General features: G+C 65.0%; 1 protein-coding gene across 5 annotated transcripts in view; it reads left to right on the top strand.

The window, feature by feature from the left end:
* The window catches only part of Iqsec1 (IQ motif and Sec7 domain ArfGEF 1), a 179,699-nt gene that overhangs the window by 88,864 nt on the left and 69,979 nt on the right, over positions 1-20,856 (top strand). Inside the window, exon 1 of one of the 5 annotated variants that reach the window (XM_077793538.1) lies at positions 12,044-12,444. The exons of 3 other annotated variants lie outside the window; for them this stretch is intronic. In XM_077793538.1, the coding sequence (XP_077649664.1) occupies positions 12,371-12,444 (74 nt within the window). In that variant the 5' untranslated portion in view covers positions 12,044-12,370. Of the gene's footprint in view, positions 1-12,043; positions 12,445-20,258; positions 20,591-20,856 lie in introns of those variants that run through there. One more of the 5 variants, XM_077793539.1, reaches the window with a different exon arrangement.

Raw genomic sequence — 20,856 nt, 5'->3', positions numbered from 1 at the left:
ATGGGGTCGGCGGTCCAGCACCCCTGGGTTCAGTCCCCCAATTAAAATTTTTTCAGCTAAACACAGTTGGGATATGAACATGTCTGTCCCCTGAGCCATCTTGGAGCCTGCAGCTCGGTGACATTAAGTGCATTGACACTGTCATACGGTCCCCGCCACCATCCATCTGCAGAGCGTTCCCATCTTCCCAACAGCAGCTGCGCCCTCCCCCAGCATCGTCCCCGCACCCTCCCCCAGTCCCACTCCCAGCCCCCTCTCCTGTCTCTGGGGAACGACTGCTCGGGGAGCCTCTGTGAGTGACTCCCACGGTCCCCGTGCCTTTGTGACAGGCGCCATGAACGTAAGTAGGCAGAGGCCTGCCGAGGACCTGCTGTCACCTGCCAAGACGGGAAGTGGGATCACTGGTCAGAGTCTATGAAATGTGTCTTGAAGAGCCTGGCGCAGGAGGCCCACGCCTGTGATCCCAGCAACTGGGGAGGCTGAGGCAGGAGGATCGCAAGTTGGAGGCCAGCCTCAGCCACTTAGGCCCTGAGCCACACAGAGAGACCCTGGCTCAGAATTTTAAAATAAAAGGGTGGGAATGAGGCTCAGTGGCTAAGCACCCCTGGGTTCAGTCCCCAGTTCTTTTAAAAAAAGAAAAAAGTGTCACCTCTGTCTTGGGTGGGGCTGTGCCTGTCCCTTTCCTCAGTGGCTGCGCGAGGTTCCAGTTTTCCCACATCCTTGCTGACTTGTTGGCTGGGTGGTCTCCTTCTTTGCTCTGTAGATAGTGGTCATCTGGTGGCACGTGGTGGCTTTGACGTGTCCTCTCTTGAACAGGCAGGTGGCGATGGTGAGGCCAACTCACAGGACAAGCTATGTTTGCCGTCGTTTGGTTGACCGTGTCACTGAGAGATGACGCGTCCATATGGCACCAACGACGTCTGTGCACGGTGCAGACGTGACCCCTCACTCCCTGTCCCCTGCCCGGAGGCCACAGCTGTGCCCCGTTTCTGGGGTCCCCTAGGAGTTCTGAGCACTGTTGGTTGAGCCTCACAGGGAGACAGAGGCCTGTGGTGATTCTGCATCCACCCCTGAGAAGCTCAGTCTGGGGACACGGGGTCAGTGGGGAACCCAGGAGGAGGGCAGGACTCTCCCTCAGGTGGCACTCCCTGACCTACTTCCTGGACCAGGGACGTCCAGGTGTCTCTGGGAATGAGAGTCCGTGGGTCAATGAGTGGAGGCTGGAGCCTCAACTGTTTGACATCTAGACCACTGAACGGGCCGCGGGGACAGAAGGCGTTTAGCCTGTGCAGGGCCTGGGTCGATCCCCAGCACCCCAAGTTGGGTTTAAAAGCAAAAAGTCAAAATGTTTTCATTTTAAGCCGGGCACCATGGCATGCAGTGGTCACAGATCCTCAGGAGGCTGAGGCAGGAGGATCGCCTGAGCCCAGAAGTTCAGGGCCAGCCTGGGGATCTTAGCAAGATCCTGTCTCGAAAAAATATCAATAGAAATAAAACTGAGCTCCAGCAATGCACCCCTGTCCTCCCAGCTACTCGGGAGGCTGAGGCAGGAGGATCGCAAGGTGGAGGCCAGCCTCAGCCACTTAGGGAGGCCCTGAGCCACTCAGCGAGACCCTGTCTCTAAATAAAATAGAAAAAGGGGCTGGGGACGGGGCTCAGGGGTCAGGCGCCCCTGGGTTCGGTCTCTGGTGCTGCAAAAAGCTAGAAATAAACCCCGAAGTGCATTTCGTGTGACTTGAATTGGCTCCTTGTCCAGGAAGGTGACTGCTCTCGCAGTCGAGGGAAGAGCCGACTTGGAGATGTCCGGAGCTCTGCCAAGAACTGTCACCGTTCAGAGCGCGTCACCAAGGACAGTGTCCCTCATGGGACCAGAGATGCCAGCAACCCTGGGGTCAGTCTGAGTTTGCAAGTGGCTGTCAAGTGACCAGGGGGACAGCTGGGCCTCCTGCTGGGCCTGCTGGGGGGGGGGCCTGCTGAGTAGCCTCAGGCCTCAGGCAATGTGACGTCACCCTCGGGGGCTGCTGGGGTGTTGAGTGTGGGGACAGCCAGGCCACAGTTCACCCAGAAGGCTCTGCGGGCCTCAGGGCACTGGTGCAGGGCGCTGGAGGCAGGGGTGGGTGGCGGTGCCCAGGAGCCCAGGTCTTGGGTGTGCGACTCCTGATCCACGGACCTGGCCCTCTAGGGGAGAAGCCCTGGGATGGGGTTCCAGAAGGTTCCAAGGGATAGGGCCAGGAGCGCCTCATTGAATCCACATGATGGCGCCATGTGTCCCCGCCCTGCAGGCCCGGCCCAGCCGCTCCGGGGCACCCAGGATACAGCCCTGCTGCCAGGGCTGTGTCTAACCCTCCCCCAACCCTCCCCTAACCCTCCCCCACCCCAACTCTGGCCCAATTCTCCCCGTCCCCTCCCCCTGACCCACCCCCAACAGTCCCCTTCCCCTCCCCTCCTTCAACCCTCACCCAACCCTCCCCCTCACCTGACCTAACCCTCCCCTCCCCCTCCCCTCACCCAAGCCTCCTCCTCCCCCCTCCCCTCCCCAACCCTCCCTCTCCCCCAAACCCTCCCCCTCCCTTCACCCAACCCTCATCCAACCCTCTCCCTCCCCCTCCCCAACCCTCCCTCTCCCCTCCCCCCTGCCCTCTCCCTCCTCTTCCCCGCCCCCTCCCCAACCCTCCCCTCCCCATCCCCCAACCCTCCCCCTCCTTCACCCAACCCTCATCCAACCCTCTCCTTCCCCCTCCCCAACCCTCCCTCTCCCCTCCCCCAGCCCTCCCCTCCTCTTCCCCTCCCCCTCCCCCTCTCCCAACTCTCCCCCTCCCCTTCCCCAACCCTCCCCCTCCCTTCACCCAACCCTCATCCAACCCATCCCTCCCCCTCCCCAACCCTCTCTCTCCCCTCCCCCAGCCCTCCCCCTCCTCTTCCCCTCCCCCTCCCCCAACCCCCCAACACACTGCAGTGTGACCACTACCTGTTGACATTTGGTGAGGTATCCTAGGGCACCTGGAGATGACCTGAAGTCACGGGAGAATGTCTGTGTGTCCTGCGCACACTCATTTTATGAGGACGTCCTTGGACCTTGGATTCCAGAGGACGGCTCTCCCTCTTTGTTCCTTTTGGCACCGGGAGTGACCCCTGAGCCCGTCCCCAGCCCTTCCTATACTTTACTTAGAGACAGGGTCTCCTGAGCTGCCTAGGGCCTCACTCAGTTGCTGAGGCTGGCCTCCACTTTGCGATCCTCCTGCCTCAGCCTCCTGAGCCCTGGGGGACAGGTGTGCTCTCCCAGCGCAACTCTTCTCGATCCCTCTTCTCTAGAGAATCTGAGATGGACAGATGTTGCGATGACACTGTCCTGGCAGTGACACCCACCCCCTGTCTGACTTCCTGTCTGCTTTCCTCCTGCTGTCCCTGAGAACATGTTCCTTTGTGACTTCTGCAGAAGCAGGAACAGGGCTGTGGAATGTTCTGGAAGCAGAACAGGCCAGGCCCATGCTGGCCCCGCAGGCCTGTGTGGCTCAGAAGCCTGCCCTCTGTCCCTTGCGGTCACTACCACACCCCAACCCTTGTCAGCCTCCCTCTGTGTTGGGGACAACCAAAAGGCGGTTGCTGTTTTGTGTCCCAAGACACTTGCAGGCAGGGGACAGGCAGGGCGCACCTGGGATGTCCACAGGGACTTTCCTGGGACGCCTCAGACTCTGGGGGAGCCTCAGTGGGCAGGACCTCCCGGAGCCTCCTCGGTGGGGACTTGAGCCTCCGATGGGGACCAGGAAGCGGGTTCTCCCAGCTTCCGGGGGCGATGGTGTTGACCACGGGTCCTGGCCTGAGTGTCCAGCGTGTGCGTCCATCACCGACTGTGAGCACGGGGGCCTCAGAGCATGCCGCTGTCCTGGTGGGGACCTTCCTGGGTGCTCCCCGTGGTTGGGAGGAGTGGGTGCAGTTGGCCCCCCACATGGTTCTCCTCCTCTGCAGAGGGATATAAAGGTCCCTCAAAGTGACATGGGGAACTTCTTTGTTAGTGCAGGGGCCACGACCAGGGCCTCACAGGTCCCGAGCACACGCTCAGCCATGAGTGCTCCCCATAGTGCTCCCCGCGGGTGCTCCTCCACAGGTGCTCCCCTCATGAGTGCTCCCTCATAAGTGCTCCCCACGATGCTCTCTGTAGGTGCTCCCTACAAGTGCTTCCCCACTGGTGCTCTCCCAAGAGTGCTCCCCCCATGAGTGCTTTTCATGAGTGCTCCCCCATGAGTGCTCCCCGCGGGTGCTCTTCATGAGTACTCCCCATGCGTGCTCCCCACTGGTGCTCCCCCGAGTGCTCCCCCAGCTGATTCAATTTTTAAAAGCTGGGAAGCAGGTGATGAGTCGCAAGGGCTGAGACCCTCTGTGACCGTGAGCCACAGGACAACTGACAACCCCAGAATCTTCCAACCAAGGTTGACATATGGTCACCAACCTCTGCTGACCCCCTGACAGGTCTGACCACTGAACACTGTTCCGAAGACCAGACCCCACCTCAGGAAGGCCACACAAGCCAGTGTGGCGGTGCCCACCTGTCATCCCAGCAGCTCAGGAGGCTGAGGCAGGAGGATGGCAGGTTGGAGGCCAGCCTCAGCCACTTGGTGAGGCCCTGAGCCGTTCAGCCAGACTCCCGGGAGGTGGCTCAGTGGCCGAGTGCCCTGGGTGGGGATGGGATTCAGAGTGTCCCCGTTGGCACCAAAGGCTGAAGCAGGTCCAGAAAGTCTGTATCAGAGGCTGGGACTCGCCTGCCCTGCTGGGGACGCTGCCCCCCCACCCCCTGGCTGAGGAAGACTCTTGTTGCCGCCAGATGCCACCAGCCTTCCCTGCGGCCATCTGCCGGACATTGCTCTGCGTCCCGGTCCCAGGCAAGGGGCACAGAGCCGGCTGCAGTGGCCTCTAGTGGCCCTGGCCGGCTTCTCCCCAGATCCTCCTCCTCCCCTGCCATCCCTCCCTGGCCCGGGCCTGGGGCTGGGCCCCAGCTGCAGCAGGACAGAGTCTCCGGCCAGGGCCGGCCTCCTCCTCCGAGTCCCAGTGGCCCCAGGCGGTCTGTGCTCCGGAGCGTGAGACGCGCTGCTGTCGTCTCCAAGAGAAATGTCATCACATGCGCGCAGCTGGGGGTGCTGAGGCGGCTGCTGCCCAGCACCCAGTGACCCCCGCAGACCCCAGGGACCCCGAGGTGGAAGGAATGCTGGTCTCAGGGACTCTCCCACCCAGAGCCTCTGCCCTGAGGTGCGGTGGGTGCGGAATGTTCCATGGCTGGAGGCCAGGCCTGGGCTGACCGTGCACCCAAGGCCTGGGGCAGAGGGCAGGGGACAGAGCACCATGGGTCCTGGTCAGGCGCTGGGCAGGGCCAGCTGAAAGCGCTGGGGAGATGTGGGCCTCTCAGAACCTCAGTCTCTTCATCTGTAAAAGTGAGATAAGCAGCTGGTGGGGGTGGGGGCGCAGGCCTGGCCACATGGAGACTCTGGTGCCGTTCTGAGGACCCGGGAAGGACACTCCAGAAGGGCCAGGTGGCCCCAGGGGTTTGACGGACGCCCCCTTGGCCTTGGAGCTGGGCGGGTGCCTCGTGTTCCTGCCTCACAGGGTGATGAGAGATGAGGAGAGTAGTGGTCCCGGGCACTGCGGGGGTGGTGCGAGAGACTGGGGTCCCGGGGGCACTTTCTGGAAGGTTCTGTTGCCGGGCTGGGCCTCCCTGACAAAGCCAGGGCTTTCCTACTGCAGCCAGTGCCTGCCGGCCCTGTGCCACCTGTGCCAGGGACCCACCTCAGCTGGGTGGGGCTCATTCCCTCCGTGGCCTTCACCCTGCCCGTTCCCTAGGGAGTCCCTCCCTGGTCCCCAAGCTCTGGGGACAGCTCACCCCCACGGAGGGCCTGCCCTGACGGATTTCCTGGTGGCCCCACCGTCTGGCTATGAAGAGGCCTTATCTCTGTGTGGATTTACTTATTATTTTGGGTGCCAGGGGTTGACCCTAGGGGCACTGACCCCTGAGCCCATCCCCAGCCCTTGTTATATTTTATTTAGAGACAGGGTCTCGCTGAGTTGCTGAGGCTGGCCTCCACCTTGCGATCCTCCTGCCTCAGCCTCCACAGTCCTGGGGATTGCAGGCGGGCACCACAGTGCCAGCCGTGTGTTTCCATACTGTTTAGACTGCACCCTGTGCCCACAGAGGCGGTGGCCATGTCTGTCTGCCCCCTTCCTTGTCACCCTGTGCTCTGAGCACACACCGAGATGCTCCGGGCAGTTCTCTGGGCCTCAGTTTCCACATCTGTAAAGCAGGGACAAGCTCCCCTCGAATCACAGGTGGTCTTGAGCGGGAACTGCACTTCCAGTCAGCCCCTGTCACCCACAGTGCTTGCTTGCTGTATTTTCAATTACCTGTGACCCTCCAGGACGCAAAACTATTGAGTGGACAGCCAGGCGCGATGGCACACACCTGTCATCCTAATGGCTCGGGAGGCTGAGGCAGGAGGATCGCCAGTGGGAGGCCAGCCTCAGCCACTTAGCAAAGCCCTAAGAAATTTCAGTGAGGCCCTGTCTCTAAATAAACAATAACAAGGTCTGGGGACGGGGCTCAGGGGTTGGGGACCCCTAGTTCCCAGAGAGAAAGGGCTTGGCGTGGACTGGGTTCTGCGGGGCGCGGGTGGGTGGGACCCCACTTCTGCAGACTTGTCCAGACACACCTCCCAGCAGGAGGCTGGGAATGAGGCCTGGAGGGAGCGATGCCCAGGTCCCGCCCAGGCTGCCCGGGTGGCTCTGGCCAGGGAGGCCCCCAGGCTGGCCCTCCCGGCAGCAGACATCCAGACGCTGAGCGCTGGGCGGGGCGGGTGGAGGCCGGGCCTCGGACAGTGGCTCCCTGTGCCCGGGGCCTCCATCCTGTCTGGGCTGTGGGCAGGGCTGTCTGGCCAGCGCCAGGATGGAAAGCCAGGGACAGGACAGGGGCGCTCTGTGGCCTTCTGAAGGAGGCCTCCCTTAGGGTGGCCCTCGGGGACGTCATCCACGGTCCCTCCTCAGGAGGAGCCTGGGGTCTGAGGGAGGCCACGGGAGCGGATGAGGAAACCCGGGCCCAGGCAGGGGACAGTGGGACCCGGTGGGTTTCCTGGCCCAGCCCAGGTGCCCTGATCGGGGTCCAGCAACAGGGCTGTCCCTGGGCCTCCGTGTGGCAGGGGCAGGAGGCTCCCTGGGTCAGTCCAGGGTGGCAGAAGGCCAGGGTGGGCAGGCTCCTGTCCCTGGTGTCCCCGGGTGGCCAGCATCAGCCTTTCCTGGGCCTCCTCGTAGGGGACTATCTGGGGGCCCATGGGTGGCACGGACACGGGTGACCAGACCTGGCCCTGGGCAGGCTCGGGGCAGAGGCCGCATGGAAACTTCTAGAGCCTGGGAATGGCCAAGCCCTCAGAGCTGCTGTCCAGAGCGCCCCGGCCCAGCCTCCTCCCCTGCACCGCGAACCCAGGGCCCTCAGGTGGCCTCCCTGTGTCCCCACCGACCCAGGAACCAGGCCCAGAGGAGTGGCCGCCACACAGAGACCCCATTGAGCACACGGAGCTGCCCAGGGCTGTCCAGGGGGCGGAGGGACGGCCACACCCCACAGGCAGGGAGCAGGGACGGGATGTGGGATGGTGTGACCATGTGTCCACCCCTGGTGACGTCAGCCTGCCCGGCCACACAGCCCCTCAGGTGACCCCGGAAGCCACAAAGGGGCTTGACTCTTCTTGCCGGGCCGGCGGTCATTTGTCCAGCTGCGACTGTGACCCGGCGGCTTCAGTGTGTGACAGAAGGGAGGGACCCATGTGACAGGGAGGGCCGTGGCCTCCCCAGCCCTGGACACTAGGGCACTGACACAGGCGTGTCCCTTGCCTCAGCTCCCTGGGGACCTGCCCCAGGTCCCCTGAGCAGCCTGGTGACCTCAGGGCTCCTGGGTGGCACCAGCCACCCCCAGGGCCTCTTTTTCCTGTTTGCTGTTTACTTCTGCCAGGGAGGGACCGGGGGGGACTTCCTAAGCCAGGCCAGCGCTGGCCACAGAGCCGCCCCCAGCCCCCTCTGTCCGCCCTCTGTGCCCAGGTCCCTGCCGAGGCACAGGCGTGGCCCGTCCACTCCAGACCCACAGCCCTGCAGGGACCCTTCTCCAGGTCACAGCGTCCTGGGACAGTCCCCCCCACTGCGGTGCCCGTGTCCAGCATGGAGCACGCAGAGCTGCCCGGCTCAGGGGGCTGCGGGGCTTCGCCAGCATCCTATGGGACATCTGGGGACTGACACCTCTCCCACGGAGGGGACAGGGTGGGTGGCACGGGCAGGAAGGGTGGCCCGTCGCGTTGGACATTAAGGAGACGCCAGGGACGGCGCCCAGTGAGCCCCACCACGGGCCCCGTCCCCAGCCCTGCAAATGATAGGAAATGACAGTCACCTCTGTCCCCAGCCTCAGTGTCCCCTCGAAGGGCAGCGCTTGGGCTGACCTGGCCAGGCCCTTGGTGGCCGGAGCCCTGGGCGGCTGTGGGGCCTCCGCTTGGCAGAGCCACCGGACGAGGACAGCACGCGGTGCCTGCAGGCGGTGGCCGGGGTGCGGGGACCCTCCCGAGGACCCTCCTCTGCTCCTTGCAGCCCTATGGGACCCTGAAGGGCCGAGCTGGGGCCCTCAAAGCGCCCGGGGTGGCCGTGGATGACCCTGGAGACCAGACGCAGCCTCCCACTGAGCGCTGCAAGTTCTGTCCCATGTCACTTCTCTCCCGTCTCCACGGGGACGGCCTGAGGACCCCGCTCCCCGTGTGCACCCAGGCCCGGGAGCCGCGGGAGAACCAGCACCCCCTTGTCCCCTAAGGGCAAGCGGCTAGGACCAAAGCCAGGGTGGCCACCTGTGGCCCCTCTTCCCCGAGCCAGGACGCCCCCAGGATGCGCTCCCGAGGACAGGGCTGGACCCCACACACACCCCTGTACTGTCACAGGCTACGCTGTCACACCCACTGTGGTGACAACCATCTTGTTTAAAGGACGCTGTGTGTCCTCTCCACTGCCCGGCGAGACAGGACTCTTCATGGGCTCAGATGTCACAATGAGGAGCAGGCACGGTGGCGCCCACCTGCCATCCCAGTAGCTCGGAGGCTGAGGCAGGAGGATAGGAAGTTGGAGGCCAGCCTCGGCAGCTCAGCAAGACCCTGTCTGTAAATAGGATAGAAAAAGGGCTGGGGACGGGGCTCAGGGGTCAGGGACCCAGGTTCCGTCCCTGGCACCAAAACAGGAAGTCACGGCTGGAGAGTCCACCTGGGAACACTTGGGGACCTCGGTGTGAATGCTGCCCAGGCTCGTCACCACCTCCCTGTCCCCGAGTGCCATCTCACACCCACAGGGCCCTGGAGCCGCCACGTGGCCAGTTCCGCCTGACATGGGGTCGCGCGCACCTATGTGTGGCCATGCCCTCCACCACGCCCCCTGGCACCAGGTGGCCACACAGCCACGTGTGTCCCCGCCAGGCTGGCTCCCGGTGCCCGAAGGTCCATGGGTGTCCAGTGCAGGGTGGGCCGGGTGCCAGGGAGGAAGGGCCCGGAAGTCACTGGGCCCTGGCTGGACAGGCAGGTGCCCTGCTGGGGGTCCTAGAAGGAGGGGTGGCCGGCTGTGCCCGCGGAGGCTACGTGACAGAGCTGCAGTCGGGGCCAGCAGGAGCCCTGGGCCAGCCCCACTCCCTCCGCTATCCCGCCATGATGTCCCCCAGCACTCTCAGGTGTCCAGGGCGACCTGCACCAACGCACCAAGAAATTATTTGGGTTTTTTTTGGCACCAGGACTGAGCCCAGTTGTGTGACCACAGGTTTATTTAGAGACAGGGTCTCGCTGAATCGCTGAGGGTGTCTCTAAATGCTGAGGCTGGCCTCCAACCTCTGATCCTCCTGCCTCAGCCTCCTGAGCTGCTGGGGTGACAGGCGTGCGCCACCAAACCTGGCAGAAATTGGTTTTCCGTGCAGCGTGTCGGCTGGTGGTGGGGGCAGGGAAGGGAGATAAACTGGTGGGAAAGGAACGGAGCGTTGGGAGGCTGGCGAGGGAGGCTGGCGTGGGAGACCGCTCTGGAGAGACACCATTTAACCAGAGCCTGGAAGGAGAGGGGGGTGAGAGCATCCCGCCTGCCCGGTGGAAACAACCTGTGCAAAGGCCCTGTGGCAGGTGCACGGGGCACATTGCAAGGAGGCAGGTGCTGCGTGGGTCCTGCCCTGTCCCTGTCACCTTGCAGAAACACAGGCGTGCTTGGCCCGGCGTCCTGCCCTCAGACCCTGTGGGGACTTTGCACGGAGATGGAACTGGTGCCGTGTTCCCGTTTCACGGGTGACGAAAACTGAGACTCCCCCCAGTGGAAGCAGCACTGGGCCAGCCCAGGGCCAGGGCCAGGTCCCACCCACCTCTGCGCTGCCAGGCCCTCCCTGCCCCCACAGCGCCCGCCCCTCAGCCTGGGAACCAGGGACAAAGGTCCTAGCCAGTCACAGCGCCTTTCAAAGGCTCAGCGGCTTCCTGTGCCTCAGGCGTGAGAGGCAAGCTAATGTCCTTGTCCCCGGGGAGGGGGAGGCGCCCAGCCTGCCACCTTGGCCAACAGGCCTGTCCCCTGAGCAGATGGCCCGGGGGTCGGGGGCGTCCTGCGCCCCCCCCTCCCTCCCCCCTCCCCCTCGGTCTGAGCCCCCCACCCTCCAGACCCTCCCCAGCCCCCCCATGTGACAATCAGACCTGACCGCAGACACTGCCAGATGTCCCCCGTGGTGGGGCACTGAGACAAAAGTCACCGCTGGCTGGGGACGTGTCCTAGGAGCAGGGCGTTTGCAGATGACACATTGAGGGGAGGTCCCCCGGGGTCACCACGGGGCGTGGGATCAGGCCCCCGGGTCCCCACCCCAGCCCTGGAGGCCAGCGAGCCTGGCTTGGGACACTTAGGACCCAGTCTCTTTGGTGGCCTGAAACGGATGGCCTGTGACTCCATCCCCCCTGGCTGGCGGCCCCAGAGCTCCGCGCGCACACGCTGGGATGGGGTCCTCTGGGAGCCTCTGTTTCCTCCTCTGTGGCCGAGTGGAGGGGTCGGAGGCCCCCTGCGGGCCTGGAGGGCGACCACTGCTTTGTGGAGGGGTCAGTAGGCCTGAAGTGGCCACAGGGGTGACTGTGGTGTGCTTGTGGCCTAAGTCCTTGATGCCTTCGCCTGGCCATGACCCAGTGGCCACGCGGCTATGCGTTGGGGAGGCTGTCTGCCTAGAGCTGTCCTTGGGGTTGGGGACAAGCAGGGTCACTGCAGAGTGTCCCATGGAGGGTGTCAGACAGGCGAGGAGCAGGGGCTGGGCTGCTGTAGTTGAGTGTCCGGCAGGGCCAGGCGGTCAGCAGAGACCAGATCATGGTGGCCTGGGGGGGACACCCCGGGGGTAGTGTGGCCTCCATTCTTTATATTTGTCTGGTCCCTGGGATGGAGCCCAGGGCACTCGCCCCTGAGCCCGTCCCAGCCCTTTTTATTCTTCATTTAGAGACAGGGCCTCACTCTTGCTGAGGCTGGCCTCCAACTTGGGATCCTCCTGCCTCAGCCTCCCCAACTACTGTGTGACAGTTGTGTGCCACGGGGCTTGGCTTGATTCTTAGAGCAGCAGGAAGTCCCCACGTTCCCCTGTGGCTGGGTGTGGGGCATGGCCAGAGCTGCCCTGAGGGCAGGGGAGGGAGGGTGCCTGGACCTGGGTTGTGCCCAGATTGAAGCCACCTGGGGCTCCCCTGTGTGACACTGGCCCCGGCTGGCCCTGGCCCCTCCACCCGGGCACTTCCCTCCCCCCCTCCCTCGCCACGGGGTCCCCTTCCCAGCAGCCAATCAGCAGCTGTCATCGGGTTCCATTTTAGATTTTATCAATGTGTCCCCGTTGCCTGGCAACCACGGTGGCCGGGCCTTTCTTCCTGTGTCCCAGGGAGCTGCCCCCACGGTACCATGTGGCTGTGCGGTAAGTGTCCCCTGGCGCAGGCCAGGCTGGGATTCCGCCGAATGTGACTCAGCTGCCAAAAGAGGCCGGGCTCTGTGTGCCTCCGCTGTTCCCCGGGGACGTCCCTGTCCTCGGCCACCGGACAGGCAGGAGGTGGAAGCGTCCCGGCCCAGGTGCCTGCTGGGCCCCGGGACCTGGCTGGGGACACAGGCTCACCGACCCCCAGGTGCCCAGGATGAGGGGCCGGGGACCCCGCGGCTCCACCCAGCCAGAGCCTGTCCCCGGGTCCCCAGGGGGGCCCCAGAAGCACCCGCCACCAGGGACAGCGTGACCAGCCTGGCTTTGTGTGGCTCTTTGTATTGGAGGCGGGGACTGCGGGGCGGGCGGCCGTGAGCGGGCCGGGTGGCCAGGGCAGCGTCCACAGCCGCGCGGACACCAGGAGGGACCATGGTCAAGTTCAAGGCCGTCTGCCTGGAGTACTGGCAGCTGCTCTGCCTGCAGCCCCTGCCCGGCTACCAGAGGTGAGTGGCCCCGGGGACGGTGGCCCTGGGACAGGGGGCCAGCACAGTCTGCCCGCCGCAGGACGCCCTCTGTCCCTTCCTGACGCTGGGGGTCTCTGCTCGTGGCCGGGGCGACCCACAGGAGGGCAGCCGTGCAGGTGACGAGGTCCCCAGCCTGGCTCTGCTGTGGCCCTGTCCCTCCATCTCTGGGACCACCCTGTCCCCAGCCCCAGGCCCTGGAAGGCCGACTTGGGGTTCGAAGACCAGAGTTCTATTTCCGTCCCTTGCTGTGTGACCTCGGGCGGGTGGGCTTCCCTCTCTGAGCCTCATCTGTAGGGATTTGGATCCGATGACGTCTAGTGGGACTTGGGGTTGTTCCCTGAAGTGTCAGGGTGCGGGGGGCCACAAGCCCTCGGGTGTGTGTGTGTCCATGTGCCACCGTGGCCAAGAAAAGCCCTCGCCTGGGACAGTGGGGACAGCGCCCCCAGCCACCGCCATGTGGCCTCTGAGGGCACTGACCAGGGGGTGTGCAGAGGAGCGCCTGCCACCTCTCCTGGGGACCTTGCTTTCCGCATTTCCCCCTCTGTGGGGCCCGCGGCCATTCACAGGCGGTGGCCCTGGGCAAGCACGGGGCTCTTCTTGTCCCTTCTCGGGGGCTGCCTCCAGGAGGAGACACTGAGGGTCCCCCAGGAGCCATGGAAAGAAGTTCCCGTTTTGGGGTGGCAGCCAGTGGGTGGCCTCGCTGCATGTGACCAGTGGCAGCCACTCCCAGCGGGAGGGGCCGCGGATCTGAATCCAGGCCTCTGCTGCCCCGAGGGGCCTCTCCCAGTACCCACGTGCCAAGGTCCTGGGGCAAGCAGGCCCAGGGCTTCGCCCGACAGGCAGAGTCAGGTTGAAGCCTGGACGGAGGGGTCAGCTGGGCGCAGGGGCGTCACACGGGCATGATGGTCACGCTAGCCGTGAGAGGGATGGAGGACCGTGCTGGGCCGAGGTGGGAAGAGGGGGTTCCGGGCAGAGGGCAGGGGAGCCCAGGAAAGGAAGCAGGTGTCTTCAGAGGTGGCCAGATCCACAGGGCTGGGAGGGGCCACTCGCCAGGGTCGGGCTTCGTCCTGTGATCTGTGGGATGTCCACGAGGGTCTTAGTGGACCACAAGCTGAGTCGCATCTGGGAGTCCCATGATCCAACAGTGAGGCCTGGCTCAGCCTCCAGGCAAACAGAGCAGCCTCCTCTCCCCACCCCTGGGCGGCAGAAGTCAGGGCGGGGCACAGATGGAGCTCTGGGTGCCAGTGGCCAAGGGAGGCCGTCCGGGGAGGCTGGGGCACCTGGGTGGAGGGGTGGGGTTTTCCGGCCGAGGGGCACTACAGGTGGAAATGGTCCTCGAGCAAAGTCCTGGAGGGAGACAGAGCCTGGTGAGGAGTTAGAGCTGGCCAAAGGTGAGGCAGGAGTGTCCAGGCCATGTGTAGGGGGTTGAGGCTGAGAAGGAAGGCCGGCCCTGAGCCTCTGCTACACGGACAAGGGTCCTGAGCAGCGCATGATGCACAGCTGTCACCCCAGCGGCTTGGAGGCTGAGGCAGGAGGATGGCAAGGTGGAGGCCAGCCTCACCAATCAGCGGGACCCTCTGAATAACACATAAATAGGGCTGGGGACATGGCTCACGGGAGAAGCGCCCGGGTTCAGTCCCTGGTGCCAAAAAAGAACAAATGACTGTTCTGGACGCTGACCCTGGCAGCAGGGGACACAAGTGTCCCATTATCCAGGTGAAGGACTGAGGCACAGGGAAGCAGCTGGCCCAGGTCCCACAGCCAGGCTCCGGTGCCACCGGGAGCCAGCAGAGGGGTCAGCTGGGCCCCAGAGCTCTGTCACGGGACACGCTCAGACTGGGAGGGTCCCCTTCCCTCTGTGGTTGTCCCCAGTGTGGGGCAGAACGCAGGCTGGGAGCCTAGGAAGTCACCGTCCCTCTGGGCCTGTGTCACCTGGGGCGGGGTGCTCACCTCCCTCGGGGCTCTGGGGACGAGCAGGCAGAGGCCACCCCAAGTCCCACACTTAGCAGGACCCTGGCAGGTGGCGGCCCCAGGGTCCTGACAGAAAGCACGTGGCCCTGGGTCAGTGTCACATTCTGCTGCTTGACCCAGACTTCCAGCACCAAGGGGCGACTGCAGGCGTGGGGACTGTCCCCTCACAGGGCGCGTCCCCCTTGAAGGCTAGTCATCCCCGTTGGTGGCCTTCAGTTGATCCAGGACAGTCCTGGAGTGTCACCCCAGGGGTCTCTGGGCCGCTTCCGCCACCAGAGAGCAGCGCGAGCCTTCTCGCGCCCCTGCCTTCTGCCCCGCGGACCGGACAGAGGGCCACCCTGGACCCTTAGTCCCTTGTGTCCCCAGGAGTCTTTGCCCAGGTCCCCCAGCCCCAAGGGTCCCCCGGGGGATTCCCTGAAGGAGACGGACAGGCGCGAGGAACCTGTGGAGGCCAGCAATCAGCGGTTCCCAAGTGCCACGCGTCCCCAGGAGCTGGGACCCGCCCTGGTTCCCTGTGTCTGGTGTCTGTCCTCCTGGGCCGCCCTTGTGACCTGGCTAGTGGGAAACACGGTGTCATGTTTTACGGACCCTTAGGCGCGATGTGGCACTCTGCGACCTTTAGAGACCCTCGACCGTGGCTGGTCCACGTGCTGTGACGTGGCCAGTGAACACCCCTGAGGAGCCACACAACCTCGGTGTTTCCATGTGACCTCACACTCACCCTGCCCCACTTTAAGTCGCCATCTGCACACCAGGGAGAACGTTCGGCCTGCGGCGATTGGGGACTGGCCCATTTCACGTAGCATGACCGTCCCCAGCTCCGTCTATTTATCAGCAAATGCTTTGGTTTCATTCTTTAGGGCTGAGTAATATTCCACCGAGTGTGGGCCAGGTTTTCTGTATGTCTTCACCATGCAGCTTCACTTCCGCTCTGCCGCCCTCTCTCTGGGGAGTCCCAGGGTCCTCCCGTGGCCGTGGAGAAGGGACCTGGGAGTGCCAGGCCCTGGCAGAGCTTGTAAGATGGCCCGTGAGGCTGAGACTCTGCGTGGTGACCAGGGCAGATCCCTTCTCCGCTCTGACTCGCCGGATCTGGAGCCGAAGTGGGAGGTCAGGGTCACCCTGCCTGGGTGCCTGGGATACAGCTGGCACTCAATAAGTGCTGGGTGTTCTTAGGAATGCAGTAAGTTCAAACCAGGGGCGGCGCTGACTCCGAAGAAGAGCCTCCATCTCACATCGAATGGGGTCACCCTCTGTGACCTAGGGCTTAAGGCGACCCTGGGCTCCACCCCTGGTGCCCAAATAAAGTGGGGACGGGGTGGGGCTCTGCAGCTGTGCTGGCCACTCTGGCTCCGCAGGCAGCTGGAGAGGGGGACAAGGAGCCACTGGGTGGAGGCCCTTGGAGGCCAACCAGCCTCGGCTCCCCTCCAGCTGTGGAGCCTCAGGACAGGGTTGGTTGATGGCGGTCAGGGCAGGGCCTGGCCCTCCGTGGGAGGAGGAGGAAGTAGGGGGCGTCCCCAGGGACCCCTGGCTTCCACCAGGGACAGACACAGCAGGCCTCCCATTTCCTGGTCCCCAGGGCTGTGCTCTGGATGGGCCATCCCTGGGGGCACGGAGCAGGGAGCCTGTGTGGTGGACAGGGCGGGACAGAATGGCCTGTCCTCTCTGGGACCATGTCCTTCTATTTCAGGCGCTTTGACCCCGGATGGGCTGGGAGGGAGGCAGACCAGGGGGTCAGAGTGACCACGGTGTCAGGGACCTGGAGGAGCAGTCGGCAGCCCAAACAGGTCAGGACAAAGAACCAAGCGCCCAGGCTGGGCACGGTGGCCCTCGCCTGTCCTTCTAGCGGCTCTGGAGGCCGAGGCAGGAGGATCGCGGTTCAAAGCCGGCCTCGGCAACAGCGAGGCCCTGAGCAGCTCAGCGAGACCCTGTCTCTAAATAGAAAATCCAGGGGCTGGGGACAGGGCTCGGGGGTCAAGGGCCCCGGGTTCATGCCCGAGAGTCCAACCAGCCCAGCTCAGGGACAGGCACTGAAGTCCTGGGGTAAGAGTGGCCTGGCCACCATCTGCAGCTCCTTACCCAGCCCCCTGTGGGCACGCAAAGGCCACCCAAGGCCGACTGGGCCCCAGGCCAGGCCAGCTTTGTCACAGTCCCCCCCGCAGCCCTCTCTGGGTCAGCCTCAGCCCTCTGGTGGCCCAGGGGTGGGGACAGGCTGTGGCCCGTTCCTGAGCCTTGGTCAGCCCTGGTGTGTCACCCATCTGCTGGACGGGTCAGCCAGCCTGGGGACGGTCATGCCAACCCGGGGACTCCAAATGCCCAGCTGATTGGGGGCTGGGCCAGAGGGCTCAGGAGCGGGGTCCCCTCCCCTGCTGGGCCACCTGGGGCTCTAGTCCCCCGGGGTTCCCTGACTTGAACCCTGACCCCTTGTCCCTCAGGAGGGGACCTAATGTGGACATCAGGTCCCGGGTAGATGAGATGGTGGGTGGGTGCCGCTCCCTCTGGCTGGGGACCCTACAGGACAAGGACTTGGGGCGCAGCACACAGAGGGAGCCCCGTATGTAAAGAGCCATCTCCTGTGTCCACTGCCCTGAGCCCAGAGGCCTGGGGCATTCTGGGTGTCCGTGGGGTCACCTGGGTGGACGGACTTGTCTTGTTTGGTGATCATTCTGCAGCTGTGGGTCAATGTCACTCCTTTGGGCTGTCTGTCCACCTTTATGCGGTGCTGGGGACAGGAACGGTGAAAAGACCAGGCGACCCTGAGTCTAGAGGCCAGAACCTGTGTCCCTCCCCCCAGGATCTCCCACAGGGACCTCCCTGTGACCTAACAGTCTCCTGCCCACTGAGAACCTCAGTCTCTTCTTCTGAAACCGGCCATAAAGCTCTCGGGTTGTGTGACGCGGAGAGTCCCCACCTGCCACAGGAGCTGAGTCCTCCACAGCGTCCACTTCTGCCACAGGACAGAGGCAGGTCGAGCCCAGAGCTCAGCGGGGGTGGCCCTGTCCCATACCCCCAGGGTGGTTCTGATCCCTTTGTGTCCCAGGAGCCGCAGACGCTTACCTGGGCCGGCCGCGGTGTGCGTCCCCCTGTCCCCGCTTCCTGGCCGCGGGCAGCCCAGCGTCCTGGCAGGAAACAGCAGCTGGAGACGTGGAAGAGCAGGGCCTTGTCTTCAGGGTGACCTGGGGGGGGGTGGCTTCCGCGGCCGAGGCGGGTCCCAGCCGGTGGCCCTCGCTGGCTGTCTGCGGAGGCCTGTGACGTTTTTTCTGGTGGAAACTTGAAACTACTTGGAAGGGAACATCTGGGGCAGGGGAGCCCTCGGAGCCGCGGGGACTCAGGGGCCTGGCCGCCTGCCCTGGCCACGGCGCTGGGAATGGTGTCCCCACTCCGTGGGCTTTCCTTTGTCACCGGGGGTGGAACCCAGGGGGCTTCACCCCAAGCCGTGTCCCCAGCCCTTTTCTTTTAAGTTTAGAGCCAGGGTCTCACTGAGCTGCTCAGGGCCTCGCTAAGTGGCTGAGGCTGGCCTCCACCTTGCAATCCTCCTGCCTCAGCCTCCCGAGCCCCTGGGATGACAGTGGGCCACCGCGCCTGGCAGGATTCTTACTCCTATTTTGCAGAGGGACAAACCGAGGCTCAGAAAGTGGGGTGACTCATATGGGGACGGGGAGTCGGCGACGAGTAAGGAGTCTGTCGCGTTCACGAGGACCGGCCACATCGGTAGGGAAGGCCGGTGGGGTGTGGGAGCCAAGTCCGTCTTCAGGGGTCCTGAGGGCATCTGGACCCTCGGTCTCCTCCTCTGTAACACGGGACCCCGAGGTCCTGCTCCAGGGCCGTGGTTGTTCTTGGTGTCCTCGGGCTCCACTGGCTGTCCCCAGGGTGCCCCTAGCCCTTGGCCACCCAAGCTCAGGAAGTGGACGGTGAGGACCCAGCGCGCCCTGTGGGCCTGGGGGCCTCCGTCTCTCCGTCTGGGAAGGGGACACAGGCGTGGCAGGGGACTGGGGGACGGGGACCCACAGGCCTCTGGTTGCAGAGGCTTCGTTTCCAGCCTGACCTGCAAGTGGCCCCTCTCCCTGCCTGGGGCCAGTCCTCGCTCCCACCAGCAGCTGCCCGCCCAGCCGGCGTCTGTCACCAGTGGGCGCGAGGGCTCAGGTGACCAGCCCTGGCCGCTGGGTGCTGAGTGCAGGTCCCCAGAGCCGTGGGGCCCGGGAGGCAGGACGAGGGCTGTGCAGAGGGCAGTGGGGAGTCCCTCCCTGGGTGGGGACCGGGGACCAGGGACCAGGGGACAGATGGATGGGGGATGGACGGACAGATGGGCGGATGGACAGATGGACAGATAGAAGGACACTCGGGTGGAGGCTGGAGGAATGGACAGAAGGGACGGAAGGACGGCTGAGGAGGTGGATGGATACGTGGGACCCCGTGGAGGGGCCCCTGTGTGGCTGCGGGTGGCGGATCCGGGCAGGGGCCACGCTAAGGGACCGTGGGCATGTCGTACCGTCGCGTCCACCCCCAGGAGACACCGTGGGAACTTCTCCTCGAGGACATCTCAGACAAGGCCCTGGGTGGACAGGCCACCAGGAGCCTCAGCAGAAGGAGAGTGGAGCGTGAGGGTCCTTCTCTCTGGGCCCCCAGGGGCCCACGTGGCCTGGACGGTGGCCAGCCTCCGTCACCAGCGTGTTCAGGCTCAGGCCAGGCAGCTCCTGCCTCCTGCGGCCGTGGCTCTGGGGCCTGGTGAAGTCCCTCGGTGACGAGGAGGGAGGACCGGGGTCCCAGCCCCCGAGGACGGGGCCCTTCTAGAACCTTCTCTGGCTCTCAGGGAAGCTCCCTCCCTGGCCCAGGGACAGAGCGGCCGCAGCTGCTGGTCCCCGCGTGGGACAGAGGCCGGGCCTGAGGATGTTCCCGTCCTGGGCAGGGGGCAGGGGACCTGGGCCAGCAAGGCCTGACCGTGCTGGGGGCAGCTGGCCGCTCTGTCCTGCTTCCCGGGTCGACTGGCCCCCAGTCCTGGACGGGTCAGCCGTGGGTGTGCGAGGCCACCTGCCCTCCTGGGACCTGCTGGGGGCTGTGGGTGGGAGGCGGGGCCGTGTGACCTGGGCCTCGGCAGCCGTGAGTCACCGTCCCCAGGGGCTGAGCCTGGGAAGCCCCGCTTCCTCCCTGAGCCGGGGCAGCTGTCTGGGTGGCGGCTGGGGACAGCGGCTGGGCCCCTCTGGAAGGGCCCCGACCCTCACTGACCCCAGACCCAGGCCCAGTCTAGGGAGGTGGCCCACGTGCTGTCCCTGGCTGTCCCTCAGAGCCACTGCTGGTTCCCCTCTACCCCTGTCACTTCGTGGGCAGGGGTGTCCCCACGTGTGAGATGGAGCTGATCAAACCCCAGTCCTGTCCCCACCTGTCCCCAGGGCTCCCCGAAGTCCTAGTGGCCAGCGAGGAAGCTGGGGTGGGAGAGGGACCTGCCACCACCAGAGTCACCGAGTGACACGGCTGGGACGGGACTTCATCTCCTTAGCCCCGAGGGGACCCTCAGGGCGGCTGGCCCCCGGGGGTGGCCCTGATTCTCTGTCCCTCCCGCCTCATGGCCCTGGAACAGCCTGTCAGAGCCACGGTCACCACCCGGCCCGGCCAGCTCCTGGGGCAGTCACGGGCGGGTGTTGGGTTCAGGCCTCTGGGGACAGGGGAGGATGTGGCCCGCCCCTGGCGGCTCCCTGCCATCACGTCACCGTGGACGCCCCTCCGTCCCGCCCTCCTGGTGACTCACGGCTGCCTGGCCCCCGGCCACCCTGGGTTTTGGCAGGAGGCGGCCGCGAGGCTGAGCAGAAGCCACGGGTCTGGTGTGACGGACGCGCAGCCGGGAGGGACTGGAGCCGCCGCACGGGGCCAGGCACAGAGGCCGGCCTGGGGACAGCACCGCCACTGGGTGGACCTGCCCTGGCCCCTGAGAGCCAGGACCCTCCCGGCTCTGGGGCCTTTGTCTCTTCTTGCGACCATGAAGAAGGAAGTGACCTGACTCAAGAAGAGAGCCAGCCCCTGGCCCCGAGGGCAGCCGGGCTTGGGGGACGGGGGCTGCCACCCCCCGGGCCACCGACGTCCCCGCCAAGCCAGGCATGAAGGGTGGTGGCAGCGCCGTGTGGAACCTCATGTGGAAGTTCTGCATCTCCGTGAGGACCCTCAGGTACCAGGGGATGTGTGTGGAGGTGGCCCTGCCATCCTGGGTGGTGTGGCTGCTGGAGTTCAGGAGGGAGCCGAGATGGAGTGCAGGCGAGGCTGCATCCAGCACCCTTGAGGAAGCTGGGGGTGTCTAGCAGGCATGGAGGGAGAAGCGGGGAGCAGGGGTCAGGAGTGTGCTGGCCTTGGGCTGAGGCCCAGTGTGGCCTCCAGGGCAGGCGCAGGGTGTGCAAGACCCGTCACACATCATCCACCGCGGGCTGAGCTGTGTGA

Source organism: Urocitellus parryii, chromosome 16 (genome assembly GCF_045843805.1).
Source record: "Urocitellus parryii isolate mUroPar1 chromosome 16, mUroPar1.hap1, whole genome shotgun sequence".
In the NCBI taxonomy this organism is placed as follows: Eukaryota; Metazoa; Chordata; class Mammalia; order Rodentia; family Sciuridae; genus Urocitellus; species Urocitellus parryii.
This window is presented reverse-complemented; position numbering and strand designations above follow the sequence as displayed.